This window comes from Petromyzon marinus, chromosome 54, assembly GCF_048934315.1.
Source record: "Petromyzon marinus isolate PM22_M1 ecotype Great Lakes invasive population chromosome 54, UKy_Petmar_22M1.pri1.0, whole genome shotgun sequence".
In the NCBI taxonomy this organism is placed as follows: Eukaryota; Metazoa; Chordata; class Hyperoartia; order Petromyzontiformes; family Petromyzontidae; genus Petromyzon; species Petromyzon marinus.
Genome location: NC_133720.1, coordinates 11,065,275 through 11,090,409, shown reverse-complemented (window position 1 = coordinate 11,090,409; position 25,135 = coordinate 11,065,275). Strand labels below are relative to the sequence as shown.

Below are 25,135 nucleotides of genomic sequence, written 5' to 3'. Positions count from 1 at the left end.
GGTGACGCGTGGGTACGCGAAGAAAGGCGCGCGTCATTGCGCCGCGGTGCGTGATTGCGTCGGTTTTGACATTCGAGGAGAGCGTCAACGTGCAAATACGTCACTACGCGGCAACGCGCAATGACGTTGGTTCGCCACACGTTAACAAGAGGACTCCAACGCGTGATGATGTCGTCACGCACGGCTACACGATTACGTGCTATACGTGAAATGGGATTTCACGCCCGAAGACGTCATTACGCCGAAGTACGTGGTGACGTACGATTAGGAAAGGAAGCTTCAATCGCGCGCTTGCGTCATCACGCATGCCAGCGCGATGACGCATCGCGGCGTGGTGACCTCATAGCTTTAGGTAGACGTCAACACGTAGGGCAATGCGATGACGTCATTACTAAATTAGCGATGTGAACGTTTCACGAGCACTGCGACATAATGACGTAAAAACTAGCACAACCAAGCGGTCGATCGATAATTGTAGGACGTCGTTGCGACTTGTTTGCGTCATCACGCACGATTACGTAATGACGCACCTACACGTAAATGCTGTTGAAAGTCGACTTTCGCGGTGACGCCCCCGTGCTGGTGACGTCATCACGCCGTGGCGGGATTTTTCAGAATTGGTGGAAACGGCAGTAGCGGACGAACGCGATTGCTGCGTTCGCTCAGACAACAACGGGCTTATTTTAAACGAATTAAAATAAAGGAAATGCTCCAGAAGACAAGTTGAGGACAGTATGCTGCAAGTTATGTAAATTATTTTAAGGACGCTGAGGGAGATCGTGAGGTAAATTGTTTTACTGGGCTTGAATGTGGTTTCAAGGCCTTGCGAGATTTCAAAAAAATATTCACACATATACAGTATTTACGTTTCTTAAGTACCTGATGTACATCAAATATATAACAGTTTTATATATGCACATATATAAAGTGTGTCTCGACCTATTGGCTTTCCAAATCGCCACAGTGGCTATGAGATGTTAACTCCCTCGACTGGTATACAGGAGGTCGTGGATTCGATCCCGACCCTGACGATGCCTGCTGCTGTATATTTGCAGTTTTCGTGTCTCTCATCATCATCACTGTGGCTAGGAGATGTTAACTACCTACCTCGCCTGGTATACAGGAGGTCGTGGGTTCGATCCCAACCCTGACGCCTGCTGTATATTTGGAGTTTGCGTGTCTCTCATCATCATCACGGTGGCTATGAGATGTTAACTACCTCGCCTGGTTTACAGGAGGTCGTGGGTTCGATCCCGACCCTGACGATGCCTGCTGCTGCTGTATATTTGCAGTTTGCGTTGTCTCTCTCTCTCTCCCCGTGGTCGCGTGGATTTTTCTCCAGGTGTCGTCCCTTTTTCCCCTCCACATTGAGAATCGACATGCGTTTAGAATATTTGGCTGCTATAGATTCCCACGCGATAAGACACTTTTGTTGAGCTTTCATTTGTGGCCAGGTCGCTTCTGAAAAAGAGCTGCATAGGTCAGTGGGCCTTATTCTTTGGTTCTTTCGTTAAATTCACGTAGATAGAAAATGTATAATTAAAGTGAATAAAAATAAACATTAATGTACACTGTAGCCTGGTTTTGATTTAAAACTTTCGTGACTGCAGGGATTCATATTCTTCGTTCTTTTATTATTTTATTGTTTCCCTTCTACGTGACTTTACCGAAAGAACCAAGACTATGTTGCCTGGTTCTTAATCGGATTGAGTGTACTGGCAGTCTAGTGTAGCCTCAATAAACGTTTTTGGGTTAGATCGCGTTATTTATAAACGTGTCGTAACCCTCCACCACCCGACACAGCCAATCAGTAAAAAATGTGTCACGTTGACAATAGACAAAATATTCATAATAAAGGTTTTTGGGTTAGATCGCGTTATTTATAAATGTGTCGTAACCCTCCACCACCCGACACGGCCAATCAGCAAAAAAAGTGTCACGTTGACAAAAGACAAATAATTCACTACTTTAGCCCACCGGTGTGTTGAAGAGTGAATCCACAACATTTACAGTTTGAGTACGACGTTTCGCTGGTAAATACATCCAGCATCATCGGGCAATTCGCCAGAATGGTAAAGCCCTCGCTTGCTCCCGGTTTTAAATAGAGCAGCAGGGTGACGTCATCATTTAACTCATATCAGGTGCAGTGATTAGAGGCAGAGGGGGGGTATTGTAATTATATAATCGATTAGTAATCAGTCAATGGTTATGATTAATAATGATTGTAGATTAGTAATTAGTTGTAATTTGTGTTAGTGATTACATGCTATGTTAGTAATCCTTTAATTAGTATGTGTTTCCCCTATAAGGAATTGTAATGTGCGTTCATATTCTTAGCTCCCTCGGCAAAGCCACGCTGAAGGGAAACAACAAAACAACAAATATATATTTTATTATTTTATTGCTTCACCCCAACGCGACTCCACCGAAAGAGCCAAGAACATGAATTACTGCAGTCACAAAAGCTTCAAATCAAAATGTAATGTGTATTATTTAATAATACGCTTCCAGGCCGCACTAAGGCTGTAGCTGTCAGAGAGATTAAAGTTATTTTTATTCCTCTCAATTTCAATGGATTCTCGAATTAGTCTTTGCCAGTAATAATTAGTTTTACACAACACTGCAACATTATCAAAATCAATTGAGTGCCCTTGTTGACAAGCATGTTCTGCCACTGCCAACAGTTGTGTTTGAGATAATTTAATATTTCTCTGATGTTCTTTTAGTCTTACGCTGATGTTACGTCCCGTCTGTCCAATATAGCATCTGCCACATAAACAATTAATCCGATATACACCTTCTGTTGATAATTTAGGTAATGCGTCTTTAGTGTAAGATACTAGTTTTTGAATTTTGTGCACTGTACCAAATCTTACTGTAATGTTTTGCTTTTGCAAAACACGGGCTAATTTGTCAGTTACTCCAGAGATATATGGAATTTTTATTGTTTTAACAATCTGATCGCTTTCAGCAGTATTGCTTTGCGATCGTGATTTGGCATTCAGTGCTCTGTTAATTTGAGCATTATTGTAGCCATTCTGTCGTAGTGCGTCTTTAACGTGTTTGATCTCTCTCACTAGACTCTCACCATCTGACACTGTTTTAGCCTGATGTATGAGCGTCTTGATAAGAGAGGATTTCTGAGCTGGATGATGATGTGAATCTGCATTCAGATAGTCTAGTGAGAGAGATCAAACACACGGGACGTAACATCAGCGTAAGACTAAAAGAACATCAGAGAAATATTAAATTATCTCAAACACAACTGTCGGCAGTGGCAGAACATGCTTGTCAACAAGGACACTCAATTGATTTTGATAATGTTGCAGTGTTGTGTAAAACTAATTATTACTGGCAAAGACTAATTAGAGAATCCATTGAAATTGAGAGGAATACAAATAACTCTGACAGCTACAGGCTTAGTGCAGCCTGGAAGCGTATTATTAAATAATACACGTTACATTTTTATTTAAAGCTTTCGTGACTGCAGTAATTCATGTTCTTGGCTCTTTCGGTGGAGTCGCGTTGGGGGGAAGCAATAAAATAATAAAATATATTTGTTGTTTTGTTGTTTCCCTTCAGCGTGGCTTTGCCGAGGGAGCTAAGAATATGAATGCACATTACAATACCTTATAGGGGAAACACATACTAATTAACGGATTACTAACATAGCATATAATCACTAACACACATTACAACTAATTACTAATCTACAACTCATTACTAATCATAACCATTGACTGATTACTAATCGATTATATAATTACAATACCCCCCCTCCGCCTCTAATCACTGCACCTGATATGAGTTAAATGATGACGTCACCCTGCTGCTCTATTTAAAACCGGGAGCAAGCGAGGGCTTTACCATTCTGGCGAATTGCCCGATGATGCTGGATGTATTTACCAACGAAACGTCGTACTCAAACTGTAAACGTTGTGGATTCACTCTTCAACACACCGGTGGGCTAAAGTAGTGAATTATTTGTCTTTTCTCAACGTGACACTTTTTTTTGCTGATTGGCCGTGTCGGGTGGTGGAGGGTTACGACACATTTATAAATAACGCGATCTAACCCAAAAACCTTTATTATGAATAATATTGGTCGCGAAAGCCTACGTGTTAAACTGAATAGACAAAATAGTTAACTACTTTAGCCCACCGGTGTATTTACCAGCGAAACGTCGTACTCAAAAATTGTAAATGTTGTGGATTCACTCTTCAACACACCGTTAATATAAAATAGTGAACTATTTGTCTTTTGTCAACGTGACACATTTTTACTGATTGGCCAAGTCGGGTGGTGGAGGGTTACGACACATTTATAAATAACGCAATCTAACCCAAAAACGTTTATTATGAATAATATTGGTCGCGAAAGCCTAAGTGTTAAATTGACTATAGTGTAGCCTGGTTATTAATTTTGGTGAGTGTACTGGCAGTCTATAATGTAGACTGTAGCCTGGTTCTTAACCTCGGTAAGCGTACTGACAGTCTATAATGTAGATTGTAACCCTGGTTCTTCAGTGGGCGTTAGCTTGTAAATATGTTTTCATTCAATTGCACATTGCAGCAATAAATTAAATATTAATGTCGATGTCTGACGCCGCGAGAGGGCTTCAGGAGGGAGTGGTTCATTACATGGTCCATAGTTTGAGTTGCGTGACCACTGTTGCACTGTGGCGTTTAATGTATCTCTTTGTATTTCTACGTCTCTTAGTATCTCCATGGGTTTACTATATGTTTTGGGTTTACATAGAGACACATAGTGAGATACAAAGACTCGTAGACATTAGGAGATGCATACTCATAGAGACAGAGATACATTAAAAAACAGGTCACAGTGCGAAGTGGCCACGCATCCCAAAACTATGGACCTCATCGTTAAACCCCCTGTCGTCTGTGCTCCTTGAAGAACAAAACTACATGGACATCGACTTTGGCATTTAGCTCCTGAACACATTGGGCGGTCACGGTGGTGAGATGTTAACTCCCTGGCCTGGTAAACATGCCAATTCGTTACTAGTACAGCAACACCGGTGTTTTGGGGAGTAAAACCCGGTGTGCTGACCTCGTAACGAATTGTAACGTTCTGTTTACATGACAAACCTTACTAATTGGTACAGTGAGGGAAAAAAGTATTTGATCCCCTGCTGATTTTGTAGGTTTGCCCACTGACAAAGAAATGATCAGTCTATAATTTTAATGGTAGTTTTATTTGAACAGTGAGCGACAGAATAACAACAAGAAAATCCAGAAAAACGCATGTCAAAAATGTTATAAATTGATTTGCATTTTAATGAGGGAAATAAGTATTTGACCCCCTCTCAATCAGTAAAGACTTCTCGCTCCCAGGTGGCTTTTATACAGGTAACGAGCTGGGATTAGGAGCACACTCTTAAAAGGGAGTGCTCCTAATGTCAGCTTGTTACCTGTGTAGTGTTCGACTTTACGCGGACAACGTCTGTCTTTCTTCGAACACCGCTTTATTTACAACATTCAACATGTCCTCCACATTCCACAGTATCCTGGTCACTACGGCTCGCTCGCTGTGCTCTGCTCTTCTTGCTCACCACCTTTGTCTCCCCACTATCACTTCACTTGCTTCGCACTCAGCGACTCCCCGTTCAGCAACTCCGCACACAGCGTCTTCCCACACAGCGACTTCGCACACGCCGCACACAGCGTCTTCAGCTCCGCTATCGCTACGCTCACTCCACTGCTACTTCGTCTTGCTTCGCTATCGCTACGCTCACTCCACTGCTAACTACTTTACCTTGTATTCTTAGTTTTTTCGGTAAAGTCACGTTGAAGGGAAACAACAAAATAATAAAATATATAAAACAATAAAAAATTCTCACGACGTTTCGACCATAACTCAAACGGTCGTCTTCAGGTGTGTTGGTTTGCATACATTTATTTTTAAACGGCGCATTTATTTATTTATAAAAACGTTAGCGCCACGCGCAACGATTTGGCAATTTATTTAGGACTAGTCCATCTATATTCTGAAAAGAGGAGGGGGGAGACGAATTTTTTTTATAATGTATGCTGTCTGAAAGCCACTGTAAGCGTGAACAATCAATTAAGACCTGAAATGGTTTATCAAATCTTTCCAATGATTGCTAAGATAGAATCCATCTTCTCGGTTGAAATTGTCTCTGTGCTTGTATATGTGGATAGCCTCATGAACGAATCTCTCATGGAAGCCAGATGGCTTACAAAGAACCTCTGTCTTGGAAAAGTCAATGGCATGTGAGCCTACTGAATTAGAACAATGATCTGCCACGGCCGAGGTGTTGGTCCTACCGTGTTTAAGGTCTGCTTTGTGTTCACGAATGCGGTCCGAGACATGGCGTTTGGTTTCTCCAATGTAACTACTACCACAGAGGCAACTTAGTTTGTAGACACCAGGGTATTGTATGTCCGGAATCACATCTTTTACAGACGGAACCAGATCACAGATTTTATGTAATGTGTTGAAACGGACCTGGATCTTGTGTTTATTCAAGATTTTGGAGATCTTTTTTGTGATCCCCGCAATGTAGGGTAAAGTGATGGTTTTGAAAGGCTCCTCAAGAGGGTTCTTCTTCATGGTTTGAGTGATAGCTTTGCGGATTGTATAGTCGGAGTAACCATTAGCCCTAAGAGCTTGGTGTACGTGCTTGAGTTCACTGCTTATGTGTTCCTGGTCGGATATGCATTGAGAGAATTCTTCTGTGATGGATGGTGGTGGGAATCCGGTTTCAGATAAGCATCCGTATGGGTAGCTTTCCTGTAGACAGAGTGGCTCATTGAACCATCAGGTTTCTTTTTAATTAGGACATCCAAAAAAGGTATCTTGCCATCTATTTCGACTTCCATGGTAAATCTGATGGCTGGGTGTATGGAATTGATGTGGTCGAAGAATTGGTCTAGAGCAGGCCGGCCATGTGGCCAGATGACAAAAGTGTCATCCACGTACCTCTTCCATAAGGTTGGGCGCAGAGTGGCAGTCTGGATGCTATAACTGGAGAAAGGGGGGAGCCCATTGGGGTGCCCTCAGTTTTTTTGTAGAAAGTTCCATTCCAAGTGAAGTATGTATTGGTTAAACAGTGTCTCACCAGGGGGGGGTACCTCAGTGTTTAGTCCTTGATGAACCAAGTCTTCAATGATTGCAATGGTGTCAGGTACAGGAACCTTGGTGAATAAGGAAACTACATCAAAACTGACAAGCAGGTCGTCTGGGGACAGGGAAATACCCTTGATTGTCGATACCAGGTGAGTAGAATTTTGTACCGCAGAGGTGGTCTTTCCAGTGAAAGGACGCAGGATTTCAGACAAAAAACGAGCTAGTTTGTAGGTGGGGGAGCCGATAGTAGAGACTATGGGACGAAGGGGTGTATCTACTTTATGTATTTTTGGTAAGCCGTATAATCTTGGTGGCCTGGCAGCAGAAGGTTCCAACGAAAACTGTTTAGATTGATCAATTAATGCGGTTGAATCAGAAATTATTTTGTTGGTTTGTGTGACGAGGCTGTTGGTGGGATCTCTTTTTATTTTTGTATAACTACCATCGTCGAGTAATTCTTTAATTTTGTTGTTGTATTCTACCAATTTTGTTGTTGTATTTTTTTATTGTTTTATATATTTAATTATTTTGTTGTTTCCCTTCAACGTGACTTTACCGAAAAAACTAAGAATATGAATTACTGCAGTCACGAAAGCTTTAAATCAAAATTTACTTTACCTTGCTTCAGCTTCGCTATCGCTACGCTCACTCCACTGCTAACTACTTCGTCTTGCTTCAGCTTCGCTATTGCTACGCTCACTGCACTGCTAACTACTTCGTCTTGCTTCACACTGTTCCAACTCCGTTTCCCACTCTATCTCCAAACTCTGGTTCCAAACTCTGGTTCCAAACTCTGGTTCCAAACTCTGGTTCCAAACTCTGGTTCCAAACTCTGGTTCCAAACTCCACGTCTTCCCTGTCCAGCTCCCAACTCTAACTCCCCCTCTCTGTGTCTCCCCCAATTTATCCCCATTCTCATTATTGCTAATTAATTGGCCCGCGTGCCTCCGCACGCTTCGCGTCCTCAACCACCTGCCTTTCTCCAGACATCTCGATGCCGCCTCGCCCTTGACAACAGCCACAGCCAATCACCGCCGTTGCTGATCCTCTGGCTTAATTGGCCCTACCGTTACCTCATCATCCTAGCCTTTGCACCTGGCTGTCCTAACACGACCCACACTGTTTTCGCCTTCTCCACAGGCTGACCCAAGATAACCCACACTGTCCGTGTGATCATGCAATCGCGCAGTTTCCACAACACACCTTCATACTCCACTACACCTGTATAAAAGACACCTGTCCACAGAAGCAATCAATCAATCATATTTCAAACTCTCCACCATGGCCAAGACCAAAGAGCTCTCCAAGGATGTCAGGGACAAGATTGTAGACCTACACAAGGCTGAAATGGGCTACAAGACCATTGCCAAGCAGCTTGGTGAGAAGGTGACAACAGTTGCTGCGATTATTCACAAATGGAAGAAACACAAAAGAACTGTCAATCTCACTCGACCTGGGGCTCCATGCAAGATCTCACCTTCGTGGAGTTGCAATGATCATGAGAACGGTGAGGAATCAGCCCAGAACTACACAGGAGGATCTTGTCAATAATCTCAAGGCAGCTGGGACCATAGTCACCAAGAAAACAATTGGTAACACACTACGCCGTGAAGGACTGAAATCCTGCAGCGCCCGCAAGGTCCCCCTGCGCAAGAAAGCATATATACATGCCCGTCTGAAGTTTGCCAATGAACATCTGAATGATTCAGAGGACAACTGGGTGAAAGTGTTGTGGTCAGATGAGACCAAAATGGAACTCTTTGGCAACAATTCAACTCGCCGTGTTTGGAGGAGGATGAATGCTGCCTATGACCTCAAGAACACCATCCCCACCGTCAAACATGGGGGTGGAAACATGCTTTGGGGGTGTTTTTCTGCTAAGGGGACAGGACAACTTCACCGCATCAAAGGGACGATGGACGGGGCCATGTACCGTCAAATCTTGGGTGAGAACCTCCTTCCCTCAGCCAGGGCATTGAAAATGTGTCGTGGATGGGTATTTCAGCATGACAATGACCCAAAACACGGGCAAGGCAACAAAGGAGTGGCTCAAGAAGAAGCACATTAAGGTCCTGGAGTGGCCTAGCCAGTCTCCAGACCTTAATCCCATAGAAAATCTGTGGAGGGAGCTGAAGGTTCGAGTTGCCAAACGTCAGCCTCGAAACCTTAATGACTTGGAGAAGATCTGCAAAGAGGAGTGGGTCAAAATCCCTCCTAAGATGTGTGCAAACCTGGTGGCCAACTACAATAAACGTCTGACCTCTGTGATTGCCAACAAGGGTTTTGCCACCAAGTACTAAGTCATGTTTTGCATGATTGATTGTGAGGGGGTCAAATACTTATTTCCCTCATTTAAATGCAAATCAATTTATAGCATTTTTGACATGCGTTTTTCTGGATTTTTTTGTTGTTATTCTGTCTACCACTGTTCAAATAAACCTACCATTAAAATTAAAGACTGATCATTTCTTTGTCAGTGGGCAAACGTACAAAATCAGCAGGGGATCAAATACTTTTTTCCCTCACTGTAGGTGACGGGTTTAACGATACACTTATATTTACGTTATCTAACCCAACAACCCATTATGGATAATATTAGTTGCGAAAACCTACGTGTTAAACATATAAATCATGTTTCGACTATTTCAGCAGAGCCAGGCTTATTACACGAACACTGCTGCTGTTTACCAGATGTTATTGGAACGATTACTCCCATGCAAACGAACGATTGTATGTAAGGATGTTTAAAATATATTACAGTTACTAAACACCTTGTTGTGGAGAATTATGGGTACAATTTATCTAAAAGTTGTCTGATGGGCTGATTTGTTTTATTGTATTTACTTGTGGAGATACATAACGAAGTTCTGGTTATACTGCATATGCTTTTATCTTAATAATTGACTACGGAAAGCTTCATTATGATTGGCTGGTGTTCATACTTTTTTTCTGCTGGTGCTAAGCCACTGGTGGAAATTCCACGTTCCTAAAACAGCCTGGTCTTTTCATAGAACGGCCACTTTGGACTTCCCACACAATGAGCAACATTGTTGCGACAAGTATTATATATTTTATTATCTTATTGTTTCCCTTCTACGTGATTTTACCGAAAGAACCAAGAATATGAATCCCTGCAGTCACGAAAGCTTTAAATCAAAATGTAAGTATTAATAGGTTTAGTGTTAGCTCAAGCAGGTCTGACTGCTGATGAGACTCGGAATGTTGAAATCGGTCCAGAGTTTGCTTGTATCCAACAGATGCTGCTGATGAGATACCTCCTGGAAGGCCATGGGTTGTGTAAAAAATGCTTTTGTTTTTGTAGAGAGACATGGGAATAAGCGTTATTTATCATATTAATAGGTTTAAATAGATACAAAACCCATCCAGGTGGAGGGAGTAAAGAGCACGTTTACACGTTATTTTAAGATAGTTTGTTGGAAATGTTGTACAAGCACAAATAACAATAACTCAACAACATTCGTCAATAACACTGTGACCTTAAAAGTAAAAAATATATATGCGACGTGTCAGGCAATGATCCTTCATAGCACATAAATGTTATGTTTACGTCTCGATTTTCAATCCAAGTATCGTAACAGAACAAATGCTATGTGAAATGACTCGGTCCTTAGGTCAGATTAATATAATTAATTGAACTGGAAACAACTCAATCTAGATCTGAAACAGCTGTCAAGCTGTTCCCTTCCCTCAATGCGTTCCATGCCTACTTACGCCTGTAACAACGGTAGGGGGCAGTGTGCCCCAACTTGTCATCAATATTAATATTCTCTGGGGCTGTGTGCCTAATGCTGTTGTTGCTCCTTCACAGACCCTGTGTGATTGGAGTTATTGGGTCCAATCATGGCAGACTGGCTCCACTGCAACATGTGCTACTCGCAACCTGGGCCCGATGTCCGCGGTTTTACGTTCACCAACTGTGGGCACATCATCTGTCATAACTGCAACAGCAAAGGTTTTGATCATGACATGTGTTTATTCATAGAAACATACTAAGGGTTGTCAAAATGTATGACAGAGTATACATTTTAATTACTCTACAAAGTGGTATTCTTTTTATCATTGCCGGAGGAATGATAGTCAACCACCAACCCCGGATTTGAACTCCTTTCAATTGCGAGCCGCTTATTACCACTAAGCCACCTGTAATACAGCGCATTGTTTTATCAATATTAAACATGTAATATACATATACATAATAATTAATGTGACAATGTGTTAACTTCGATAAAAAAATTGTATGAAATCTAAAGACCAATTAATGACTCTTGAATATTAAAGAGAGAATGATAATGGAGGTCGTCAGAAAGGATAAACTGTTTTGGACACATTCTACTGGGGGATAGTTTGATGAATGATATAACACAAAGAAGAAGGGAAGGGTAAAATAAGAGGACGGCCAAGTGTTTGTTTGTTTGTTGGAGGAGCTAAAATAATGACGATACGTGGAAATGACAAGCAGAAAACAGAGAAGGGTTGGAGACCATGGCAGCCCAGGACCTGATTAAGGCAGAGCACCAAAGAAGAAGACTTCCTCTGATTGGATGTCAGAAGTAATTATGTGATATCCACTTCTGTGGGGCGTTCTCTTAACACGCAGGGTTGCACTGCCCTACCAGAGATTGGACGAATTTTTATTCTCGTGTTACTACACCGATAGCACAATCAATATAATGAGGGAAAATAGAGTTAAGAAAAACATGTTCTTATTTAAGTTGAACTTAGGTTCTTCATCCATGCATCACATTTCATGTGTGACAATAGATTTATTTGCAATCAATAGATCCAATTAATCACTTTACCATTCCATATAAAAATATAAGATTATTTATTTAAATCTCAAACACTTATTGACTTGATGTGAGAGTTAATTGTTTTACCCCTAGTTGCTACAGCACATAACTAATAATCATTGTTTTTGCTGCTTATATTAATTTTCATCAAGATTTTCCTTTAACCAAAAGAGTAAGTAAACCCATTCAGGCACATGAAGCAACATTGCCCGTTTTGTAAGAGTGATGCATTGATTAAGTGTTATAAAATTTGTACATGCATTAAGCTCGCATTTATTTTAAATTTTGCAGTTTCTATGGACAAATGCGGCATCTGTGATGTACCTTGCAGAAAAATGGTTCTCTCTAACAAGGTAATCGATGAAAATGAATGCATAGCCATACAAACACAACGAAGATATCTTGTTTAATCTTTGGTTGGGGCAGGTGCTGTTAGCAAGTACCAATGAAGGTTGATACAGCACACGAAGCGGTACTCTGGCTTAACACCTTACCCAGCCGCCTTTGTATATCATGTTTAAGAAAAAGAGGTAGTGATGGGAAAGACAACCTGGTGAAAATACAGAGCATGACATATATATTTTAGTCTTTTTTTTATAATACACTGATTTATATATTTAAACGCTTTATAAATCCATACTGTATGGTATACATTTTTTTGTAAGTGTAACTGCTAATGAGTAAATGTGTACTTAAAATATGTTAATGCATTGCACGAAGTAGGTAACAGTTAATATATAAGTTAAATGGATGATAATACATTACATGATGCGTTTACATACTTTCTAAAGCCATATTACACTGTATAGATTTTGCTTATGAATGCGTCTGTTAATCACCGTATTTTTTTGTCTAAACAGATGGCATCAAAAGAAAAAATGTTTTTTATTGACCCAGCCGAAACAGTCAAAACATATCTGATGCAAGTTATACAAGTATGAATATACATTTTTAAAATACAATGCAGGGGAGGGGTGGGGAATGATTGTGAGATTGCGGTGGGTGGCAATAGCCATGGGGCCGCATGCTGAGTAAGCCTATGGGGCAAACGAAACTGGTTGAGGGGACACAAGCGATTGGCTTCCATCCCCTTGTATAAAAGTTGGGGAGCCAGCTGTCCTACCCTACCCACTTTGTTTGACTTAAGAGCCGGCAACCAACTTTGGATGAATGCCATCTTTTCAAGAAGTCTGACAACAACAAAAAAACGACTGTTGAGTTGATACTTGTTGCCGCAATCGAGTAATGGCAGGCAGTGTGTGATGTGTCACTGCGTGCACTTTTATGCGTAAAGCATGCCTGATTCTCCACAAGCTCGTAAATATAAAACCACCTTGAACATGTTCTTGTTTTTTACATGCAGGTAATGGAATTTCAGAAAACTCAAAGGTGTAAACTTTTCATCAACCAAACACAGAAGGTAATATTGACTTTGTATAAATAAAAATACCCTATTTCTACATACAGCTCTCCGACGTGATTTGTGTTGTGCCGCACGTTGTTCAGCATGGTGTTCGACGTTTCGCTCCACATGCCGGAAACTTCAGAAACTGAAATGTCGGATGCCACGTTGAACAAAGGCAATGCAACCCGAAAACACATTAGAGAGCTATACAGCATAACCGCATAATCCTACACGGGTGTAACACTACTTTACATCTCTGATATAAAAAAAATGTATAACCAGGACAGTGGCTCTTTCTTCAGATGTCAAGAATGGAAGCGGCACAAACGCAAATGACCAATAAAATACAGGAAATGGGAAGGTAAGCAGTACACCACCTTCGTGTCAGTGAAACAGAGTTGCCAACTCACTTGTGAAGTAACTGCATCCTTTAAGCACACTACAATGAGCATTACATAAGCAGTTCATTTCAGTTAATTTATTAAGTATAGCCCTGTGAGCCATTCGGCTCTTGAATCGGGTGCAACCGCAACAAACAAAAACATGAACAAGAAACATCTTAAAGTGACTACGTGCAACAGAAAAATCCAGGAAAAAACAGCAAAGTTTTCCAGAAAAAGCACCGTATATCAATGCTGTGTGCAAAAATCCCAGTGGGATGCAAGTCAAACAATAACAACCATAAGACAATCTAGATTACAGTCATCAGTCTAACTCTGTACTACAACAAACACATTTTGCTAAACCAGAACCTTTTCGAAATCACCAAAATAAAGCTATAAAAACAATGTAACAGTGATCATAGGATGAGTTGATGGTCTTAACATTAAACGATATACATCACATGTACGACCAAACTTTGCAGCCATAGCATCATGAGATGCGTATTACGACTAACGAAGGCGACGTCTTTGCATAGACCTGCACTGACGAGTGGTCGTTAGAGTAAAAATACTAAAACGGGCGAGGAACATTTTCCTTACTGAGGGTCGAATAGGACTTAAATACCTTTGGCGGATTACACAGTGATACACGTGTTAACGTTATCCAATGATACAACAAATAATTCGGGATCACCTATGCCACAGTGACAAAAGAGGCTGAGCTCAATGAAATTATAATTACAACCGCTGTGAACAGGTTAAAATATTCCCCTGAAGTATCACATTAGTATCCGCAAGATGCTGTGATGAACAAATGTTTGTGGGCCTTTTCAAAGTGATAGGCCTCGTAGCCGTAGGCCAGGGGTGGGGAACCTTTTTTCTGCCAAGGGCCATTTGGATATTTATAACATCATTTGCGGGCCATACAAAATGATCAACTTAAAAATTAGCCCGTTATATTTGGTCAAACATTTAATTAACTCACCCCTAATGCGATGGCTGGAACTGCTTCTCTTTGGCGAGGCGTGTGATGATGTTAGCCGGTGTTGATGATGTTGCTACTCGCAACTGCTTTTTCAGGTTTGCTCCTAGATTTATTGAATTTCAAGTCCCGCCTTCGGTTGCCTTGGCAGGGCCACCAAATGGTTTCGCGGGCCTTATACGGCCCGCGGGACGGACGTTCCCCACCCCTGCCGTAGGCCATACAACATTAATTCATGGGCCAGATATGGCCCATGAGCTATCAGTTGCCCACCCCTGTATTAATTTAATTATGATACGGTCTCTTTTTACCTGAATTTGTATTTTTTTGTATCTTATATGTTTCGTTTTGTTTGTTTCATTAGGCTAAGTGTAATGTTATATAATCGTCATAACACTTTTGTGTTTAGTTTGTTATCCTTCCTCACACCTCCAATTTAGCACAGTTGGCTACGTACGGTGCGAAGGAACTTCAACATACATCTATAACGTTTGCATAAAATAAAAATAATTCCGCAATTGTATGCATGTATTTGGGGGTACAATAAGTCGTTTTAATTGGTGAATTGATGCATCGTTTCATGCATAGTACACATTAAACACATGTATTCATAACTGGCGCCAAATTAACAAACACCACCATATGCCTTAAACTTTGTGTGTTAGGGAATGTGCCATGCTTAGGAGAGAGAATGCAGAGCTGAGAAATGCCGCACAGATGGCAAGAGTAAGCACAATTACAATCGCAACATTTATTGCAATGTATTAATAGGTTTACATGCATTCATTTGGTAAAGTGTAAAGTGACACATTCTAATTCTGAATTTTCTGATTTTTTTTAGGGTTCCCCTGCAATGTATGGTTTAAGGTTGGTATGAATTTTACAAGTCACACCTTTGGAGTGACTGTGCAAGCTGCAATTTCCCCAATAACATTTATAATGTTCAAACTGGTTTCTAATAACTTTTTGAACTTTACTTGAAAATGTAGTTTCTCAACAACCATTATGCAAAATACCTTGTCATTTTTTCTATCCAAATTGTCTGATTATTTATTAATATTTAATTGTGCAATGGTATCTTGATACATATTGCCCAATGTTAAATACAATTTATTATAGGCACCAATATAATTAATCAATTTTGTCCTTTGTTAACCCACTGCTAGATGAAGGCCTCCTCACGTTGTGCTGGCCATGGAGCTTTTTTTTACCATACTTCAAAATGATCAGTGTGGGAGAATTGCGGTGTTTTAGACCAGTTAAGATATCACTCGCGCGTATATGAGTGGGATGCATTGTGGAAGTGCAGGCCCATGGGGTATGCCGTGGAAAGGTTTTAATTCGACAGTGAATTGATATTGGCTGATGATGATGTGGGGAAATACTCCGTCACGTGGATGCCAACGTATACTCCCTGAAATATAACTTGTCTCTACTTGAAACACCCTTGTCAATGTTAGTTTTATTTTAAAATATACATTACACGGCAGACGCAGCTATCTCGTACAGCAGTGGACAATAAAGAGTCGCCCAAAGTGTGATGACGGTCACCAATCTAAAACCATGGACCGCATCATAATGCTACTGCCCGCTTATACCAGCAATTGGCAGAATTTCAGATGATTACCAGGCTACTCCTGGAGCAGTCCTAATGGCTCAATCACCAACCTCAATATTAACAGATAAACATTGCGGATCAACTCTCCAGTTGACACATATCCTTGTCTGTTCACATGTAGGTACAATGGTGTCTTTATGTCTGTTTCATGTTTCTGTAGCTTTGGTAATTGTACTATGACTGGTATCAAATGAATGCCCAAGCAAACTTGCGATTCCTTGTGTGATAGTTGTTTTTGCTTTTCATTTTTGTTTGTTTCATTGCTGTCCCTTGTTTTGCTTTTGCCTTTTTGTTTGTGATCCAGGTCATTCTTGCGAATTACAACTTTCCTGTTCTCTTGAGTTCTCACCTGGTTAAACAAAAATCAACTTGAGCTCCCCACCATACAGTATGAAAGAAGAAACACCGTATTCTCCTTTAACTTTGTACATTTGTGTTTCAGCTTGAATACAACAGGAAACAGACACACCAATTTTACACCATGTGCCATGCCAGGGGCTGGTAAGTATCAGGATTAGTAAAATACTGTAATCGGCATCCCATAACACACTTGAATGACCTGGTGGTTGGCAGCAGAAGGACAGACCAGCATAATCCATTGTCGTACTCTGCAGTACTTCTGTGCCCATGTGTCTTTGCTCACCACCTTCACCGATCGGTTTCTCTCAGTGGTGTAGTATTTTTGTATTCGTTCACAATTGAGTTTTGGGTCAGATCACAACCGAACAAAGTTGTAATGTGAACAAACGCACCGATGTATTATTCAATCTTGATTTGATGTTTTCGTGACTGCAGAGATCTGTTTGGTTCTTTCGGTAAAGTCACGTAGGTATAAAATAAATTAAACCACGACGTTTTGGGCGCAACACAAACGTTCGTCATCAGGTGGGACAACCTCTCTATTGCTCCTCCCCCCTCTCTTACCTATATAGCCTCTTGTTACAAGCAGCTCTTTTGCCCACTGCAGCAATTGTTTCTTGCTGTGGTTGTCCCACCTGATGAGGGACGCTTGTGTTGCGCCCAAAACGTCGTGATTTAATTTATTTTATACCTACGTAACTTTACCGAAAAAACCAAAGAGTATGCAATGTATTATTGTTTTAGCACGTTGATATGTTGATGAGCAGTCTACAAACTTTTAACAATTAGCTACGACATCTCGCTGAAAGTTGAAACCAGCATTATTCAAATGCCAAACAGCATTATCATCCCCTTTATTCTTGGGACTGATGCGATGTATCAGTATGCCTCCAAAAGGGAATGGTAAAAAAAATACATCTATTTGGCTGTGTTGGATGGAGGAGGGTGTACCACACAATTGGCGTTTCACTCATGCAATATGACCCAAAATCAATTATGAAACAAAATATTGGTCGTGAAAGCCCACGTGTTCAATCACCATCATGAACAATATAATTAGTGTTTCATGCCTTGTTGTTGTGAACATTAGTTTGGAAGAGAGATAATTTGGCTTCAGCCTTAACCAAAATGGTGAAAATGTCTTCATTTTCAGCGTCACCTCAGCACAGTCGGGGTGCTGTGTCCCCATTCTGTCGGAATAAAAGAACCTTCTCAAACACGTGAGTTGTTCACACATGGCTTTGCTTTGAAGTACTTGATTTCTCATCAGCTACGGTCACTGCAGTTCATATCTGTGTTCATTTCCCCCTGAGCCACTAGAGATAATATGTTGACACTGAGAGGGCCGGATGACTGAGGTTAGTGCGATGAGCTGGCGCCACTGAAATTCTGAGTTTAAATCCAGGCAGGCCGGGTGTGATTAAACCAGGTTCACAAGTGTAATGCGTTGATGGTCTAAGCCCGATCACAAACGACCGCACACAAACATCATCGCATTCCAACTTGGTCCTGCACTTAATTGGACTAAATTCCAACTGCTGAGGATTAACAATATCGGTTTTACTGTCATCTGATGAACATTAATCTCGGTGGGAGGCCGGATGGGAAAGTGCTGCCCCCTACTCTGCGGACCAGAGGTCACTGGCAGGGAATTCAGAAGGTGCTCTGTTATCCACTTATGTGGGCTGTTCTCCAACATAAAGGGTTGTGCCCTCCAAAAGATCCACATTAATCTGCATTTCATGACATGACACCAGTTGCACAATAAATATGGGGAAAAACTATATTTTTAAAAAGTATCCTTTTGGTGCAACATGTTATTCGTGTACTTGACCTTGAACTGCTTTTCGATAAATAAGCATTACTAAGAGGCCAGCAAGGATTTACCACCGGAGAAAAGTGAAAATTTAAAAATGTTTAAGTTCCTTCCACTTTTGTATGCACATGCATCATTGAAAGACAATGTTCTCAATGTATTAGGGTGCCTTGAGACATGAGTGGAAGCTGCCTTACAAATAAATGTAAATTATTATCATTAGAAAGTCTGACACTGAAGCAGGTCAAGAACATTTTGTGATATCAGATAAACCGTTTGGCCACACCTGATTAAAGAATTATCAAAATAATGTTTAGTCTTTCGAAGGCTATGGTGTTAAATAACTAAACTCCGTTTGCATTCTCCCAGTCCTGAAGGAGGAAACTGTGGTAGTGTCAAGGGAACATGGGCTCGACCATCGCCGGTACGCCTCTCAAGAAACTCAACATTTTTCTTATTTTTTTTTTCCATATAAATACAACATCAAAGTTTGATTATAAATGTGCCGATTCAATGGAATATATATTTCGTTGACCACTTTGCTTGGTCCATTCATATCCGAGTGAATAAAGTGCTGTGTTGATGGCCAGCCCGACATTGTTTGGCAGAATATCATGGTATCCACACCACAGACACCTACAGGGTCTTCCCGAGTATCGATGAGGAACCCTCCAGCAGAGGGCAGGATGGGTGAGGCTTAGCACACTTAAACACATGAAATAACTCAAAATACCTGAATGGCTCAATCACTTTAAACTGTCTTAATAGTTGCACGACATAAGCCAAACGAATTAAGAGCAGCTGAACGCAGGTCACTGACTTCGTAAAGCAGTTTAATATCCACTGCACCAGTGTACCACCGCTCCACTGCCCCCTGACTAGATTGGTACAGTAAAATGTCAATGCTGCCTCTTGAGGCCTATGACTAAAGTGCCCTGGTATTATCCAGATTTCATCACATCTCAGAAGAAAAAGGCAGATTTAAGCCTGGAATGTGCTTTGTTGGGTGACCACCATGCATTCCTGGTTGTGCTTTGTCATGGCTTGAAAAGGACCATGTAGCAAAATCCACTGTTATATACTTCTATGCTTCCATGATTATACTCCCTGCCTTAAACCCGCATTGACCAGCCCTTCATCCAGCAGTGGATTTAAAAATGGCTGTAAAATTATTCACTTTCAAAACCGAAATATGTAAGTTTTGTTAACTGTAATTATTTTATCTATTTGACAGGAACACCATCTCAAATGCAAAGTCAAAGCGTGATGAGGTAATATATTATTCACTGTCTCATACATATGTAGTGTCCTCCTTTCCCGAGGTGCATGTGGCGTGTGGCGCATACACTCAGTCGGAGACGAGGTGGTTGCAGGAGGCACCGTCTCTCTTTATTATCTCGTTCAACTCCACCAACTCCGGCCTCTTCTCTCGCGACCACGCTGCCCTACTGCCCGGTCCAGACACGACCCTGTCCGCATTGCACCGACGGCAACGACCGAGACAGCCAACTACTGTATTCCCCTTGGCGTGGCTTGGCTCCGCCCTCGCCGCGCCTCCCTCCTCGAACCCACCAGAGGGTTCCAGGGGCCTCCGTATAAGGTCTACAGTGACCCTTGCCCCAGTTCCTCCGCCCTGCCGGTACACCCGTGTATATGCTCAACGGCGTGTGCACTGTGTCCACCTGCAGTTGCTGCTGCTGCTGTACAGCAGCCGGCACTGTGTCACCACATGTATTCAAGTCGAAACGAATCAAACATAACACGATTGAAATATTCCTTTGTTTTGACTACACCACTCAAGACCTGCACATCATGCAAGTTTATTTATTTTAAAAAATAACTTTGTAAAAATTGGAACTGATAGAGAGCTTAGCCATACACCACTACTTCCTTCAAGAAATAAACAGGGCAGAGTGCCCACAACCATCTAAAACAGGATTCAGAGACGAGAATTACTTTCGGTACCATAGGAATGGCGTAAGCTCGGTCAAAGATGCGACTCGTCGCACTCCCAAGTGAATCTGGAAGTTAAGACATTGGGCAATCTCAAGCGACTTCTGTTACTGCGAAAGGCCCTTGCAGTGACGGAAGTGACTTTATGTTAACGTGTCACCTGCCAAAGGTTTTTTGAAAGTCTGATTCAGCCCTCAGTAGGGAAACGGTTCCCGAGCCCCTGCTTTAAGAAGACTCTTGGCACTAAGCTTGATAGGCTTCACAGGCTTTTTAAACACTTTCCAACTCAGGTTGAGACGGTTAGTGCGTTACCTCTGTCACAACTCTCAGAATTTACCCAAAGTGAATTAAATGTCAATGTAAAGTTGCCTTGCTACGAGGGAATTACCCGAGTTAAAACGGAGCCACATTGATTAAAGGGGTTGCACAAAACTTTCCGAGACCCAAACCAGTGTTAAAAGGATTCGGCTTGCCGGCCAAGACGATGAACGTCGTCTAATTGTTGCGGCTCGTGGAAGCTAACATTACCATTGGAACACTCTTGAAAACACACGTTGGAAAGCGCGAGAAACAATCCGAATGTGCGTGCAAGATCCGTGTGTGAAGCGCCATGGTGGCTAGGAAACGTTAACTACCTCGCTCGGTATGCAGGAGGTCGTGGGTTCGATCCCGACCCTGACGCCTGCTGTATATTTAGAGTTTGCATGTTCTCTCTCTTCTCGTGGTCACGTGGATTTTACTCCAGGACCTCTGGTTTTTCCCTCCATATTTAGAATCAACATCACACATTTACAGTATTTGGCAGATATACATTTCCACGAGATATGCCACTTCGTTGAGCTTATCGTTTGTGGCCAGGTCGCTTCTGACAAAAGAGCTACGTAGCTCTGTGGGCCTTACCTGGTGAAATAAAACACACTTTGGAGTTTTTAACATTTTTATTCCATGTGGTTAACATTGCAGGTTCAGAAGACACCCAGGAATGGTTTCAGGTCCAGCGTGTCCTTCCAATTGGCCGAGCAGCCAGGGCAGGGCTGAGAGCTCGCAGTGCAGCATGATTGCAAAGAACCCCTTGTGCTTCCAGACACCGTTTGCATCGCCCAGCACTAGGCAGATGCACGGCATGTCCTCGTCTCACTTCACAGGTGTGTGCACTGTTGCCGCGCGCTCTTACGATGTTACACGGTGGATGCCATCGTGATCCAAGAGACGACGTGCGCATGCGGCCCATTTTTTGTGAAGCCACCGTTTGGACTAGCGCCTCCCCCTCCCACGCCGTGCTGGTTGCAGGGTCATTTCGCATTTCAGCGGTGGGTTCGTGAAGGAGAGGAGCACAGACGTAGATGTACGGCATGGATTTTGCTACACTGCCCCGCAGCAATATAAGCCTATAACACCTGTCGTGCATGGTGGTCATGCATTTCATGCACTGTCAAGGCTCAGCTCTGCGTAGCTTTCAGAGATCTGTATCAATCTCGTAGGCAGTGGCGGAGCAACGTGCAGTGGTTTTGTGAACCACAGCATGATGTTGGCTGCAAAAGTTTAATTTCTGCCCGTGGCTAAAGTCGTTCGCGAGCGACGTCTGAACTGGTCCTGGGCACTGCCGCTCCACCCACATTGACCAGCATGGGGTGAGGCTTTCATCCAGTAGTGGATTGAAACAGAATTTTTACAATTTAGTAGGCAAGTATCAATTATATGCTAATTATATGCTCATTTACTTTTAGGATGTTAAAATAATACATAAGGCAGACCATGTGACTATATAAACAAAATATTGATTCTTAAATTGAACATAATCGATTTTTGTTTTGGTGAATAATAGTTAAGTAGTGTAATACATACCTATTGATGTTATTGATTAGCCTTTGAGGGTTGAGAATGTGATGATCTCTGAAGGGGATTGACATTCATCTTTCGTATGGCCGAGTACCGAGCAAACATTTTACGCCGATGTTGGGGTTGGTGGGCCAGTTGGGGGCTACGCAAGTGATGTTGCCATTTGTCTTGATCATGCTGCCAGGGAATGAGCAAATCGGGCATTTTTGGACGAGGGTGTACCACGATTAGGCTTGATAGCCCCGGTGGCGAGATGTTCAGTACCTCGCCTGGTATGCAGGAGGTCGCGGCTTTTATTCCGACACTGACGCCTGTATATTTGGAGTTTGCATGTTCTCCCCGGGGACCCGTGGATGTTTCTCCTGGTCCTCCGGTTTCCCCCTCCACATTTAAAAACATCCGTTCAGAGTATTTAGCTACTATAAATGTATCACGTGATAAGCCACTTCGTTGAGCTACCATTTGTTACCAGGTTGCTTCTGAAAAAGAGCAATATGGGTTAGTGGGCCTTACCAGGTAAAATAACAAATTGTTCAGTTGGTTCAATGTCGGCTGGTTTTAATCTTCCAGCGATGTAATGGGTGGCTGCACCTGCCGTGCCACGTTCGGATGTGGTTCAAAGCAAGCCACATTATGGCAATGAAATTATGGACTTACCCTCCAAACACTGTTGGATCTTATTATTTTTGACCATGTGAAAATGTATCGAGACATTGAAGTGTTTACTATAAATCTTACTAAAATATTGTTTTAACAGGTACAAACGTATCATCCAGCCAGGCCAAGACACAGATTCAGGTTTGTTGTTTCATACAATGTTCAATTTGCACTCATCTATAAATAATTATACGCGATCACGAACATTATAGTTGGGTATACTCATTGGCTAGCATGACTGATGGGGAAGGAATTCCATTCTTTCTACAGGTTACATATCCAAAGATTTGATTTCCTGATGCTCTATTGTCAGGTGAGCCCTTCAAATATCTCTCTTTAAGTCGTGTTATACATCTACATTAAAGTACTTAATTGTATTGCCCAATATGCTTTGTTACAACATTGACACTTTTTTATTCCCCGCTAAGGTTCCAAGATGCAGCATTGAGAGAGAAACCTGTTGGGACTTTATAACGTTACAGCGCATTGAACAGATTAACTTCTTACATGAAATGGCCTCTTGCAGTTTAAAGGCTTCATTGTTACAGGAGTGTGGCTCTGTTTTTGTTGTTGTTCTCGTTTGAAGTACAATAAAGTTGTCAGTTAACATGTTCAAGGGTCGCACTTAATTCTTCCAATTGTGGGCGTCTATATCATATATAGGGCCGGTAACTCTTGTGCGCAATGACTGTCCTTTCCGTTAGAATTGGGTGCACGACTTGGGCACAATGAAAAGCCTCATCTCCAGTGGTAATGTGGATTGCATTTGGCCCAGGTGCAACGAGTGAAATTGAGCATCTCCCGTGATTGGGTCCCTCCGCCACTTGGTGCCCCCTGTTTAGTCCCACCACCTGCACATTATATTTTTATTATTTTATTGTTTCCCTTCTACGTGACTTTACCGAAAGAACCAAGAATATGAATCCCTGCAGTCACAAAAGCTTTAAATCAAAATTCTCCTGCACAATCAGTTTCAAAGACGAGTAGGTCAATGCCGATTTGATACCTTGAAAAAGATATCTATTTGATGTTTGAACATCTTAAACCTGCTTTATTGCCAGAAAAGGTTAAACCTATTCTTATTTTTTTTATATCAATAACAATATTTACATTTGTGTAACGACCCCAGAGACACGGTCTTGTGAGGGTTCTTTTATTGAAGATACATCCACTTGACAGCGACGACCCCGAAGACCCCAGATCCTTCCCCTGTCTGTCCCTTAACCTGCCATTACTACTTGTGACCGCTAGTCCCCTATACTGTCTTTACACTGTTATTACCACTTGTGACCTCTGGTCTCCTGTACTGTCTTTACATTTGTGAGGCTCATTTCATCTGTAGATCCCAGTGCGTCATGCAGATCCCATGAAAAGCAGGAAATAAACGGCCAGAGCTAGGAGGTAAAGGCCAATTTTCAAGACAGACTTTAATATATAATCCAACGACTCTTGATTGTCTTATTAGCAAAGGGCAAAGCATTCCAAAGCCTGAGAGCTGTACTGGCAAACGCCAGATCACCCCAGAAATTGAGTCTTGACCTCAGTACTGAGAAGGCAGCGATCTGAATATATCAGGGACCTCAGTGTACAAATAAATGAGTTCCTGGAAATATTGTGGGATAACCTATTGAGTGCCTTGTTGGTCACCAGCAGGATCTTATAATCCACTTGATGCAAAAACAACAGACCAGGTGTGTGATGTGCTGGAGTCTAATTCGGTCTACTCGGCACCTTAGTCGAAATCTCAGAGAGTGATGTGTTGGAGTAATAAAGTCGGGTGAACAAAAAAGCATGGACCAGTCTCTCCAAGTCGGGTGAAAGAAATCGATCGCAACACAAGCGGTCGTCATCAGGCAAAGGAGTCGGCCTCTAAAGGCAAACTGTTTATAAGCTACAAACTGGTCTGTTTTCTCTCTGATACCTTGCTTCCGTTCAAGGGCAAGACTACCTCAGCAGTACGTAACTCAGCTCACTTGGTCTCTCTAATCAAAGGCATTTCACTGTCCCCAGATGATTTGTTAATCAGCTTTGATGTACTATTGGAACCTCCTTTGCCAGTAGCAAAATATGATAATTGGGTTTTTACCATTTTATCTAGCAACAAAACTGACACCTTTTTTACAAGGAGTCATGCTTGCATTGACCACAATACCTGCGGTTGGAATGCAAACAAAAAACATAACTCTGATAATGTATACACT

At 41.9% G+C, this 25,135-nt stretch overlaps 1 protein-coding gene across 3 annotated transcripts; it reads left to right on the top strand.

Moving 5' to 3' along the window:
• The first annotated feature begins 419 nt into the window (after positions 1–419).
• On the top strand, positions 420–23,545 carry LOC116954239 (E3 ubiquitin-protein ligase RNF212B-like). Of its 3 annotated transcripts, none has more exons than XM_076052189.1 (17): positions 420–784; positions 10,940–11,083; positions 12,213–12,274; positions 12,782–12,856; positions 13,285–13,341; positions 13,629–13,687; positions 15,357–15,417; positions 15,533–15,558; positions 16,752–16,810; positions 17,823–17,889; positions 18,855–18,909; positions 19,076–19,175; positions 19,720–19,756; positions 21,402–21,583; positions 23,035–23,075; positions 23,205–23,247; positions 23,363–23,545. In XM_076052189.1, the coding sequence occupies exons 2-16, from the start codon at positions 10,972–10,974 to the stop codon at positions 23,223–23,225; spliced, it is 1,014 nt and encodes a 337-aa protein (XP_075908304.1). In that variant the 5' UTR covers positions 420–784; positions 10,940–10,971; the 3' UTR covers positions 23,226–23,247; positions 23,363–23,545. The 3 variants fall into 3 exon arrangements, with proteins under 3 accessions (XP_075908304.1, XP_032830701.2, XP_032830699.2); XM_032974810.2 differs by having other exon boundaries at positions 430–784; positions 19,118–19,175; XM_032974808.2 differs by having other exon boundaries at positions 435–784; positions 19,094–19,175.
• The last annotated feature ends 1,590 nt before the right edge of the window (positions 23,546–25,135 follow it).